Source organism: Chiloscyllium punctatum, chromosome 8 (assembly GCF_047496795.1).
Source record: "Chiloscyllium punctatum isolate Juve2018m chromosome 8, sChiPun1.3, whole genome shotgun sequence".
NCBI classification, from domain to species: domain Eukaryota; kingdom Metazoa; phylum Chordata; class Chondrichthyes; order Orectolobiformes; family Hemiscylliidae; genus Chiloscyllium; species Chiloscyllium punctatum.
In genome coordinates, this window is record NC_092746.1 from 130,594,422 (window position 1) to 130,607,593 (window position 13,172).

Here is a 13,172-nt window from a genome sequence, read left to right on the forward strand (position 1 = left end):
AAGGAAGATTTTCTATTCTGTGAAGGTCCGACTGGGGAGTCGAGGTTCATGGTTATCCCATTCCTGAAATCCGAGATGGTTCCTGTACCTTGGGTGAGTATGTCCAGGAAGTGCCTCTGCCTGGAGCAGTGTGAGCCTGACCTTTGGATACAGGAGCAGCTGGGTGGAGCATGGGGCATTCACCAGGTGGAAGAATTGTGGGTAATGCATTTCAGGATGTGGTCACCCCTCCTCCTCAACCCTTCCCCCTACACCCCACCCCCCCTCCCCCACCCCCCACCTCCCCCCAACCTCCCCCAACCCCCACCTCCCCCCCCAACCTCCCGCAGCTTAAGGAAATGTCAGGACAGGGTGAATGGGTGACCAGACAGAAGAAGGGGACCAGGCAGGTCAAGAGGGAGTTCCCCAAATGTAGGTCAATTGCAAACCAAAATGATGGTTCATTTGTGGAGCCCGGCCAGAGCCAATGCCATGGCATTGTGGGTGTTCCAGATACTCAGGGTGAGGGTGAGGGAGGAAGAAGTGTGGAAGGGCGGTAGTGATCGGGGAGTCACTTGTGAGGGCATTTCAAAGCCGTGATGTATCGATGTGTTGCCTCCTGGGTGCCAGACCCTGATTTGTCATGGAATAACTGAAAGGCACTGGGAGGGGGAACAGTGATCAGCTGGAATTTATGGTCCATATTGGGACCAGTGATCAGAGGGAGAAAGAGAAATGAGGTCCTGCAAGTAGACAGAGGGAGTTAGGTTGGAAATTGAAAGGCAGACCTTTAAAGATAGCAACCTCTGGGTGTTTCTTCGTGTCATGGAGTAGAGACTATGAGAATGGAAGGGTAGAGTAGATCAATGTGTCACTGGAGAGATGGTGCAGGAAACCAAGCTTTCAATTCTAGAGACGGTGGGCCCTGTCTAAGTTGGATGGGTTCGATCTGAACAGACACAGGAGCATGCTCCTTGTAGGAGTATGATGTCAGAGCTGTAACTGAGACTTGTCTGAAAGATTGACATGACTAGCAGCATCACATTATTGGGCATTCAGGTGAGATAGAGAGAGGGATGGAAGAGAAAAGAGGTTTCACAATATTGATCAAAGAATCAATTATCACAGTGAGGAGGGAACGCCATCTTGGAGAGATCATCAAATGAATATAGCTTTTTACCAATTACACAAAAGGACAAAAGAGACAAACTTGCTGTTGGGTGTATCATAGTCAGGGAGAGATAAGTGGTCAAATACGTAATCAAACTTCAGAGAATTGATTGAAGATTTCATTACTTTCTTGTGGAATAGATGCTGATCAATGATAGAGTAATGTATCCAAAAATCAAAACCTCATCCCCTGAAGCACAGCAGCATCAACTCAGGGGAGGAGGAACTGGAAAACTCAGGAGGATCTTTATGTGGAATGGACACACAGGGTGACACCTGAGTAATTTTCCCAGAAATGACAACTTGCAGGAAAGTTACTGTGGTACCACAGACCCTTGAAGCGTCTCACTACATGGACAACATACCCAGAGGGAAGGTTATTGTCCACATGTTCTGCAACTTTTCTTGCATCAGACCAGCCATCTTTCCCCTTCATTAACTGCTTTATGGAACTCTCATTAATTGGTTTTGGATCAATTGCATAGGAGACAACAGCATTAACCCCATTGCGTCTGAAAAAGTGAAAATAATTGGGGCCAATGACACAGTGATTGTCGAAGCCACTGACAGAGTTATAGACCCGTACAGACCATTTAACCCAGTCATATTTCTTTGATAAACCATTGAGAATGTAACTTACACATTCACAGTTATTTCTTCCACCCTTTTCAATTATCATTTTCTCAACATCTATTTCTGCCTGCTCAGCAAACTCATTGATGCACTTATCTATCATGGATTTCATTTTATTCTCTACTTTGCCCATTTTCTCATTCCACTCTCTCTTTAATGCCTCTACATCGGTCCCAGTGATAGCAGAGTGACCCACCAGGGCAATCAGACCAATACAGAAGAGCTCTTTGAGGCGGCAGCAGAGCCCCTCCATCAGACGCCGGTTCCTCTGGTCATATTGCATGGCAGTTTCCAGAATGGGTTTGCCAAAGATGGCAGAATACCCCATCACTGCATCATAGAGAGTGTGAAGGTTCTGGTCACCTTTAGTCTCATCGAAGTGTGTGAGGAATTCTTCTTTCTCCTTCTCCCGGTATTCCGGATTTGCGTTCAGGATGTCCATGTACTTCCTGAATTGGTTTTTCAGATTCTCCTCAACGGGGAAGTACTGATTATTAACTGTACTTTGTTCGATAGCCTGAAGCACTTGCTGAATCTGACCTGAAATGACATCCAGCTGGTTCCTGACTATCTGGAACTGCTCCTTCATATATCTCAGCTCCTCACTCTCCACATTACCCATAGCAAGTTTAACAATTGCTGCTGCTACCCCAAAGATGGCTCCTACCGCTCCAGCAGCAGAGGCGAATTTTCCTAAACTCTCAACAACTGACATCGCATTTCTCACTGCAACCACTGCAGTTGCAACCTCAGTGCTGGCTTTTGCCAGTTCCAGGGAATCTACTGCTGTTCCTGCCATACTGATGGGCTGAGCACTGTGTTCGGATGGTCGTTTCCTTCAGTTGTCTCTGAAAAAAAAGATAAAAGTTATTTATGACTCCACAATGTATCGGGGAGAGTGAAGACCTTAAGAACTGGGAGCACATGTAGGCCATTCAGCCCCTTGAATCTGCTCCACCTTTGAAATGATCACAGCTGATTTCATTCTCAGCCTCGACTTCACTTCCCTGCCTGCTCTCCATAACCATACAACCCATTAATAAATAAACATTTATCTGTCTCCTCCTTAAATTTACTAATGTCCCAGCATCCACCGTACTCAGTGGGGCGGGGGGGGAGCGGGGGGGGTGGGGGCGGGGGTGGGGGGGAGGGAATTCCACAGAATCATGACCCTTTGAGCAAAGTAATTCCTCCCTCCCTCTGTTTTAAATCTGCTACCCCTTATCCTAAAGCTATCACCTCACATTCTAGATAGCCATGTGAGGAAATATCCTCTCTGTATCGACTTTGTCAATCCCCTTTAGCAGATTATAGACCTCAGTGAGATCGCCTCTCATTCTTCTAAACTCCAGAGAGAACGGGCCTAAACTGCTCAATCTCTGCATGTTTGGAAACCCCTGATGTCTGGAATCAATCTAGCGACCCTTCTCTGAACTGCCTCCAATGTTCCTCAAATAAAGGAGGAACTCTCCACAATGGTTCAGGTGCAGTCTCACTAATACCTTGTACAATTGCAGCAACACTCCCCTACTTACACACTCCATCCCTTTAACAATACATGGCAACATTCCATTGGCCTTCCTTATTACCTGCTGAAGCTGAATCCTAGTTTTCTATGATTGATGCAAAAGGACACCCAAATCCCTCTGCACTGAAGCTCTCTTCAGGAATTCCTGAAGAAGGGCTTATGCTCGAAACATCGATTCTCCTGCTCTTTGGATGCTGCGCTTTTCCAGCAACACATTTTTCAGCTCTGAGCTCCAGCATCTGCAGTCCTCACTTTCTCCTAGCTCTCTGAGGAGACCACTCAGCCCCTTGACCCTGCTGTGCCGTTCAATAGGATCATAGCTGATCCAACGTTCCTGCACTTTCCCTGTAACCCTTCATTCCCAAAAAAAAAATCTATCTCCCTCAGTCTTAAATAGACACTGCTGCTGCAGCTTTCTGTGGCAAGGAGTTCCAAAGACCCAGAACTCTCCGAGAGGAAATTCCTTCTCATGTCTTAAATTAGTGCCCATTTTTTTCTAAAACAGTGTCCTCTGGTTCTGGACTCTCGCATGAGAGAAACATCCTCTCAGCTTTGACAGAGGAAAAAGTGCTGGATGTCTTGAATCGCATAAAGGTGGATAAATCCTCAAGGCCTGATCAGGTGTATGCGAGAACTCTGTGGGAAGCTAGAGAAGTGATTGCTGGGCCTCTTACTGAGATATTTGTATCACCGATAGTCACAGGTGAGGTGCCAGAAGACTGGAGGTTGGCGAATGTGGTGCCACTGTTTAAGAAGGGTGGTAAGGACAAGCCAGGAACTATAGACCAGTGAGCCTGACCTCGGTGGTGGGCAAGTTGTTGGAGGGAATCCTGAGGGACAGGATGTACATGTATTTGGAAAGGCAAGGCCTGATTCGGGATAGTCAACATGGCTTTGTGTGTGGGAAATCATGTCTCACAAACTTGATTGAGTTTCTTGAAGAAATAACAAAGAGGACTGATGAGGGCAGAGGGATAGATGTGATCTATATGGACTTCAGTAAGGCATTCAACAAGGTCCCCATGGGTTCGCAAAGTTAGACCTCATGGAATACAGGGAGAACTATCCATGTGGATACAGAATTGGCTCAAAGGTAGATGACAGAAGATTGTGGTGGAGGGTTGTTTTTCAGACTGGAGGCCTGTGACCAGTGGAGTGTCACAAGGATCGGTGCTGGGCCCTCTACTTTTCATCATTTATGTAAATGATTTGGATGTGAGCATAAGAGGTACAGTTAGTAAGTTTACAAATGACACCAAAATTCGAGGTGTAGTGGACAACGAAGAGGGTTACCTCAGATTACAACAGATCTGGACCAGATGGGCCAATGGGCTGAGAAGTGGCAGATGGAGTTTAATTCAGATAAATGTGAGGTGCTGCATTGTAGGAAAGTAAATCTTATCAGGACTTATACTCTTAAAGGTAAAGTCCAAGGGAGTGTTGCCTGGAGGCCATCCTTGTGGAGTATGGATGTGTATAAGGACTGCACATCCATAGTGAAGATAAAGTGCTGGGGACCAGGGAACCGAGAGTTACTGAAGAAATGGAGGATGTGGTTGATGTCACTGATGTAGGTGAGAAGTGCCTGAACTAAAGGACAGAGGATGGAGTCGAAGTGGGATGAGATGAGTTCTGAGGGGTAGAAACATGCAAAGACAATGGGTCAGCCGGGGTAGTTGGACTTGTAGATCTTGGGGTACCGGTAGAACTGGGCAGTGCGGGGGGGGTGAACTATGTGTTTGGAGGCAATGGAGGGAAAATCACCGGAGGTGATGAGTGCTCAGATAGTGTGAGTGATTTTGGTCTGATGGGTCACGGTGGGGTCGCAGTCAAGGGGGAATTAGGACGTGGTGTCGAAGAGTTGCCGTTCAGCCTCTGCAACATAGAGGTCCAGTCCCCAGACTGCCACTGCCTTGCCTTCTTTCAGAGAGAGAGAGAGAGAGAGAGTTCAGAAGCAATTTACCAGTATGTTGCTGGGAAGTGAGGGCTTGCGTTACCAGGAGAGGCTGGATAGGCAGGAGCTGCTTTCACTGGGGCAAAGGTGACTTGAGAGGTGACTTTATACAGGTTTATAAAATAATGAGGGGTCATAGATAAAGTGAATGGCAGATATCTTTTCTGTCGAGTGGGAAATTTCAAGACCAGGCGGCATATTTTTAAGGTGAGAGAAGAAAGGTATAAAAAGGATATTGGGGCAATTTATTTTAGACTCCGTGTAGTTCACATGTGGAATGAACTTCCAGAGGAAGTGGTGGATGCGGGTACAGTTACAATATTTAAAAGATATTTGGATAAATGCATGAGTAAGAAATGTTTGCAGTCAAAGGCCTCTTGCTATTCTTGCTGAGTTAAAGAAGAAAGAACAAAGAAAATTTACAGCCCAGGAGCTGGCCCTTCGGCCCTCCAGGCCTGAGCTGATCCAAGTCCACTGTCTAAACCTGTCGCCCAATCCCTAAGCATCTGTATCCCTCTGCTCCCCACCTACTCAGGCATCTCTCCAGACTCACCTTAAATGAATCTACCGTGCCTGCCTCTCCCACCTCGACTGGCAACACATTCCTGATGCCCACCACTTTCTGTGTGAGGTACTTACCACGTGTATCTCCCTTAAACTGTTCACCTCTACACCCCCCCACACACCCCCACACCCACGCCTCCCCACGCCCCCCACACCCCCCCACACCCCCACACCCATACCCATGCCCCCACACCCCCACACACACACCCACACCCCCACATACATACCCACACGCCCGCTCACACCCACACACCCACACACCCACACACAGTATGTGTCCATCAGTAACAGAGTGAAGCTCCCTGTACTCTGTCCCCTAGTAACCGAGTGAAGATTCCTCTACACTTTCACCCTCAGTAACAGCATAAAGCTCCCTCTACACTGTCCCCACAGTAACAGCATAAAGCTTCCTCTACACTGTCCCCCCCCCCAGTAACAGAGTGAAGCTCCCTGTACACTGTCCCCACAGGAACAGAGTGAAGCTTCCTCTACACTGTTCCCCCCACCAGTAACAGCGTGAAGCTCCCTCTACACTGTCCCCCAGTAACAGAGTGAAGCTCCCTCTACACTGTCCCCCGAGTAACAGAGTGAAGCTCTCTCTACACTGTCCCCAGTAACAGAATGAAGCTTCCTCTACACTGTCCCCCCAGTAACAGAGTGAAGCTCCCTCTACACTGTCCCCGAGTAACAGAGTGAAGCTTCCTCTACACTGTCCCCGAGTAACAGAGTGAAGCTCCCTCTACACTGTCCCCACAGTAACAGAGTGAAGCTCCCTCTACACTGTCCCCCCCAGTAACAGCGTGATGCTCCCTCTACACTGTTCCCCAGTATCAGACTGAAGCGCGCTCTATACTGTCCCTGAGTATTACAGAGTAAAGCTGCCTCTACACTCTTCCCCCCTCAAATGCTCCTGACTCAGTGAAACAGGGGGTCAGATACAGAGTAAAGATCTAGCTACACTGTCCCCCATCAAACACTCCCAAGATAGGGACAGCACGGGGTTAGATACAGAGTAAAGCTCAGATTACTCTCGACTGCACATTACACTGGGGGCTGTTGGTTGAACATGGTTCTGTACAATGTGGGTCAAGAGGTTCCAGGCATTCCGAGAACACACCCAGTGTCCAATTCCAAACCCCAATCCCCAATCCCAATCCTCTACCCGCAATCTCAATCTGCAATCCCAATCCCAATCCCAGTCCTAATCCTCAAACCTAATCACACTGCTCAAGCCCCAGTGCCCAGACCCCAGTTCCAAATTCCCAGTGCTCCCTACCCAGTGCCCAGTGCTCCCTACCCAGTGCCCAATTCCCAGTGCTCTCTCCCCAGTGCCCAGTTCCCAATGCTCTCTCCCCAGTACCCAGTGCTCCCCACCCAGTGCCCAGTTCCCAGTGCTCCCCACCCAGTGCCCAGTTCCAGGCTGCAGGAAGAGTGATCAGGAACAGTGTCTCACCTTCTGATGGTTTTCACCGTGGCTGTGAGTGGTGGCTTTGCTCAGAGATTTATATCAGAGCAACCGGGGGAGGGGGGTTGGGGGGAGCCAGCCTGAGCTGATCCAAGTCCACTGTCTAAACCTGTTGCCCAATTCCTAAGTATCTCTATCCCTCTGCTCCCCACCTACTCAGGCATCTCTCCAGACACATCTTAAATGAATCTACCGTGCCTGCCTCTACCACCTCTGCTGGCAACACATTCCTGATGCCCACCACTTTCTGTGTGAGGTACTTACCACGTGTATCTCCCTTTAAACTGTTCACCTCTCACCTTGAACGCGTGACCTCTTGTTGTTGAATCCCTCACCCTGGGAAACAGCTTATCTCTATCCACCCTGTCTATACCCTTGATGATTTTGTAAACCTCAATCAGGTTCTCCTTCAATCTCCTTTTTTCTAATGAAAACAATCCTAACCTATTCAATCTCTCTTCATCGCTAGCACCTTCCATACCAGGCAACATCCTTGTAAACCTTCTCTGCGCCTTTTCCAAAGTGTCCACATCCTTTTGGTAATGTGGTGACCAGAACTGTACACAGTATTCTAAATGTGGCCAAACCAAAGTCGTGTACAACTTTAACATGACCTGCCAGCTCTTATACTCAATACCCCGTCTGATGAAGACAAGTATACCATATACCTTCTTGACCACTCTATCCACCTGTGCAGCAACCTTCAGGGTACAATGGGCCTGCACTCCCAGATCTCTCTGTTCATCAACTTTTCCCACGGCTCTTCTGTTTACTGTATAATTCGCTCTAGAATTAGACTTCCCAAAATGCATCACCTCACATTTGCCTGGATTGAATTCCATTTGCCACTTCTCCACCCAACTCTCCAGTCTATCTATATCCTCCTGTATTCTCTGACAGTCCCCTATGCTTTCTGTTACTCCACCAAACTTCTTGTCATCTACAAACTTGCTGATCAGACCAACAGTGCCCTCTTCCAGATCATTGATGTATATTACAAACAACAGAGGCCCCAGCACTTGAGCCGTGTGGAACACCACTGGTCACCTTTCTCCATTTCGAGAAACATTAATCCAGATAAGGTTCTGGGAACCTGGATTGAGTCCTGCCATGGAAGATGGAGGAATTTGAATTCAATAAAAAACAAATCAGGGATTAAGTGTCTAATGATCATGAATTATTTGTCAAAAAAGCCCTCCTGGTTCAGTCATGTCCTTTAGGGAAGGAAACTGGCCTACCTGTGACTCCAGACCCACACCAATGTGGTTGACTGCTCACTGTCCTCTGGGCAGTAAGGGATGGCAGTAAATGCTGGTCTAGCCAGAGACACCCACACCCTGAGAATGAAGAAAGAGAAAAACACTTTTTTGTGAACAGTACCTCACCGGGAGTAGAAACTGAACATGGAGCCACTGTGTTTCAGACAGGCCCAAGGAGGTTGGGACTGCGTGCAACAAGATTCATTCCTGAACATGTGCAGAGGGAAGAGGGGCGTGCCTGACAGAGAGGAGGGGGGTTGTGCAGATGGGAGAGGCATAGAGTGGGGAGGGCTGGGGTACAGAGGGAAGGGGAGGGGGTGAAGAGATCAGAACAGGGCTGGTGAGAGAGACACAGACCACAGAGCAAGGCAGTCTCCCGATAAAATCAATCCTTTCAAACTGAGGAGTCAAATTTCACATCACTGGGTGATTAAGAGAAACACACACATTCTTACAGTTGTTCTGGAAACGGTGGCTATGTAATTGCAGTCATGATGTGGTCACATGGAGGTGGCTTTCCCCAGTCTGATGGTGACAGGACAGAGGACTGAGAATCAAACCATAATCAAACATCCCAAGGTGCTGACCATTTCAAAACAAAGTACAACACTGAGCCTCATGGGGACAGAACAGGTCGGTCAAAGGCTCAGCAGCTTCAGTCTTCATAACATTTAATGTTTACGCTCCCCAGTCCGGGATATCCGAGAAGCTGTTTGATCATTTCACAACGGTGCAGGGTTGGAGAGGGCTGGTGGAGAGGTAGAGCTGGATGGCATCAGTGTAGAGTGACAAATAGCAGCCTACTTTGGGATGGTGATGTCAAGGAGCAGCCTGGAGGTGAGGGATAAGAGAGGGCCGAATAGGCTGGGGCTGTTTTCCCTGGTGCGCAGAGGCTAAGGAGTAACCTTATAGAGGTTTATCAAATCATGAGGGGCATGGATAGGGTAAGTAGACAAGGTCTTTTCCCCCGGGGGGTGGGGGAGACCAGAACTAGAGGGCGTAGGTTTACGGTGAGAGGGGAGAGATTTAAAATGGACCTCAGGGGCAACTTTTCACACAGAGGGTGGTACGTGAATGGAATGAGCTGCCAGAGGATTTGGTGGAGGCTTGTATAATTGCAACATTTAAGAGGCATTTGGATGGGTATATGATTAGGAAGGGTTTGGAGGGATATGGGCTGGGTGCTGGCAGGTGGGACTAGATTAGTCTAGGATATTTGGACAGCATGGATGGGTTGGACTGAAGGGTCTGTTTCTGTGCTGTACATCTCTAATACTCTGTGAGGGACATGGGTAGATCAAGAGGGAACATCAGAGAGAAGAGTCTGGGAGCTTGATATTTTCCAGACCCATTGTCTGTCTCCAGAATCATAGACTCATCGAATCCCTACAGTGTGGAAAGAGACCATTCAGCCCATTGAGGCTGCCCTGAGCTTCTGAAGGGCATCCCAACCAGAGACCTAATCAGTTCCATAGCAATTCTTCAAGACTTGCAAAGAATTTCCAGTATGCTTGAAGTCAATGAAGTTTCAAAATCAAGGAACATGTTTGAGTAAAGAAACAATCAACAATCCTATTTCAGATACAGCAGCTAATGGCAAAGCTATAAGTACATTGATTAAACTGGAAAAGAGAAAGAATACACAGATGAATAAAGCACCAGTGCTGAGGGACAGGTTACAGCATGTGGCCCAAATAAGGGTTCGCGATATAAATGCACAGAGTGTAAGGAATAAAATAAATGAGCTGCAGGCACAAATTCAAATTGGAGATTATGAGATAGTAGCGATTACTGAGACGTGGCTGCAGGATGGTTGGGATTGGGAACTAGGTAAACGAAGTTACAAGGTTTTCAGATTTACTTGCATACTGACTGATAATGAGATGTATTTGAGCACGGGCTGTGATTTAACTTGAACTGAATCGAATTAGGTTTCTTGTCACATGTATTCACATGTGTACAGTGAAACATTTACAAGTCAACACTTACAATGGCATTTTTGGTACAAAGATACCTAGGTACAGATTCTTCAGTACAAATTCTTCAGGAAAAAAGATTCAAAAATAAAGAAATAAAATGTCTAGCATTACAGACTTTCAAAAGTACTAAATCATACCAATAAATCAGAAAAATAAAGAGATGAAAAGTTCAGATTATTATCATTGAAACAGATGCTGTATATTGTTTTTATTCCTCTATTTCCTAAGTAACCTCACGGTTCTTAAATTATTACATTCTTACACTGGATTAAAATCTGCTTCGGCAGCACTAGATGGTAAAGACGATTGTATTACCCTGGTTGTAGCTGGCTGAGCTAAGGTCAATGTTGATGTTCTCTCTCCCAACGTTCCTTCTTCATGGACTGATGTTGTCTCTGGAGTGTTAGCTCCTCTGGGCCAAGTCTCCCTTTTATATACAGTTCAAAAACTCCCAAATGCTCAGGCTCACTGTCATTTACTTTGTCAGCAGGTAACTGACATGTCAATTCCTCCAATGTAGTTCGGGCAGTTTGATACAGCAATGTCATTTACATATTTTAGTTCCTCCATGTAAATTAGTTTCTGTTTCAGGAAAAGGTGTAATGTAAAGCAGTATCAGATATTGTAATTTTCTGATTGATTGAGCCAATCTGAGGAGCTGGGCTGATTCATAAACAGTTCATCTGAAACTCTGAGCTATTGTTTCATCTGAAACCTTGCATCCATCAGCATTCATTCATTCTAGTCAATCATGGAAATAGCTTGCATACCTGTCTTGCCTGATACAATCTCAGAGGTCACAAGGCACCAGGTTGTAGTCCAACACATTTATTTGAAATTACAGGCTTCATCAGGTGAAGTGCAGGGAGGCACATCGTCACAGAATGTACAGGCATAGAGATCACAAGGTCATACAAATGGTGTGAGGAGTGTCGATAGGCTGGGTAATAAGTCTCTGCAGGTGATCAAGAGTGTCAGACGGTGTGAGTAAAGTGCCAACATGCCAAGGATCTCACCAAAGTAAGAAGTAATCCAAAACTGTACAAACTAATGAAGGTGGAGAGATCATAGCAAGTTATCACATGATGGTGTCAAAACAGGGCAATAAGGAAGACTTTACAAATACAGAACAGTCTGGTGGGGTTACAAATAGCACAAGATGAACCCATGCTCACAGTTGAGGCTGTCTCCATGGGTATGGAGTTTGGCTATCAGTTTCTGCTCGGCGATTCTGTGTAGTTGTGTATCTCGAAGGCTGCCTTGGAGGACACTTACCCGAAGATTAATTAGGTAGGAGCTGGAAAATGTGGATTGGACACAGCTATTTGAAGGGGAGTCCACATTTGAGATGTGGGAAGCTTTCAAAGATAGGTTAAAGATAGTGCAAGATAGGCATGTCCCGTTGAAGACAATGGATAGGAAAGGCAAGATTCATGAACCGTGGATGAGAGGAGAAATCGTACGACTAGTTAAGAGGAAAAGGGAAATGTACATAATGTCCAGGCAGCTAAGAACAGAATGGGCTCTGGAGGAATATTGGGTGAGTAGGACCAGCCTTAAACGAGGAATCAAGCGTGCTGAAAGGGGTCATGAAATAGCTTTAGTGAGCAGAATGAAGGAGAATCCCAAAGCCTTGTATTCTTATATAAGAAGCAAGAGGGTATCTAGAGAAAGGATTGGTCCACTAAAGGAAAATGAAGGAAGGCTGTGTGTCGAACCTGAGAAAAAGGGTGAGATTCTGAATGGTTCCTTTGGATCAGTGTTCACTAAGAGAGGGACATGATGGATGTTGAGATTAGAGATGTTGATTAGTCTGGATCACGTTGACATAAGTAGGGACGATATGCTGGGTATGCTAAAGGTTATTAAGGTGGACAATTCTTCAGGATCAGATGGGACCTATCCCAAGTTGCTGAGGGAGGCGAGAGAGGAAATATCTGGGGCCCTGACAGATATCTTTGTAGCATCCTTAAACACAGGTGAGGTGCCGGAGGACTAGAAGGTTGCTCATGTTGTCCCCATGTACAAGAAGGGTAGGGGGATATTCCGGGTAACTACAGATCAGTGAGCCTGACGTCAGTGGTGAGAAAGTTGCTGGAGAAGGTACTGAGGGATGAAATCTATTTATATTTGGAAAAGAATGGGATTATCAGTGGTAGGCAACATGGTTTTGTGCAGGGAGATCGTGGCTTACCAACTTAATAGAGTTCTTTGAGGAAGTGACCAAGTTTGGAATAGATGAAGGAAGGACTGTTGATGTCATATACATGGACTTTAGTAAGGTGTTTGATAAGGTTCCTCATGGTAAACTAATAGAGAAAGTAAAGTCACATGGTGTGCAGGGTGTTCTAGCGAGGTGGATAAAGAACTGGTTGAGCAACAGGAGACAGAGAGTAGTAGTTGAAGGGAGTTTCTCAAAATGGAGAAAGGTGACCAGTGGTGTCCCACAGGGGTCAGTGTTGGAGCCACTGTTGTTTGTGATAGACATCAATGATCTGGAAGAGGGCATTGTTGGTCTGGTCAACAAGTTTGTAGACGGCACGTAGATTGGTGGAGTAGCAGAAAGCATCGGGGACTGTCAGAGAATACAGGAGGATATAGATAGACTGAAGAGTTGGGCGGAAAAGTGGCAGATGGAGTT

At 46.5% G+C, this 13,172-nt stretch overlaps 1 protein-coding gene across 2 annotated transcripts; it reads right to left on the reverse strand.

Moving 5' to 3' along the window:
• Positions 1-300: 300 nt before the first annotated feature.
• On the reverse strand, positions 301-11,064 carry LOC140480919 (uncharacterized). Of its 2 annotated transcripts, XM_072576504.1 has the most exons (3): positions 10,847-11,059; positions 8,532-8,630; positions 301-2,630 (listed from the first exon to the last, which is right to left on the reverse strand). In XM_072576504.1, exon 3 carries the CDS (start codon positions 2,579-2,581, stop codon positions 1,397-1,399), a length of 1,185 nt encoding a protein of 394 aa, XP_072432605.1. In that variant the 5' UTR covers positions 2,582-2,630; positions 8,532-8,630; positions 10,847-11,059; the 3' UTR covers positions 301-1,396. The 2 variants fall into 2 exon arrangements, with proteins under 2 accessions (XP_072432605.1, XP_072432606.1); XM_072576505.1 differs by lacking the exon at positions 8,532-8,630 and having other exon boundaries at positions 10,847-11,064.
• Between the last annotated feature and the right edge of the window lie 2,108 nt (positions 11,065-13,172).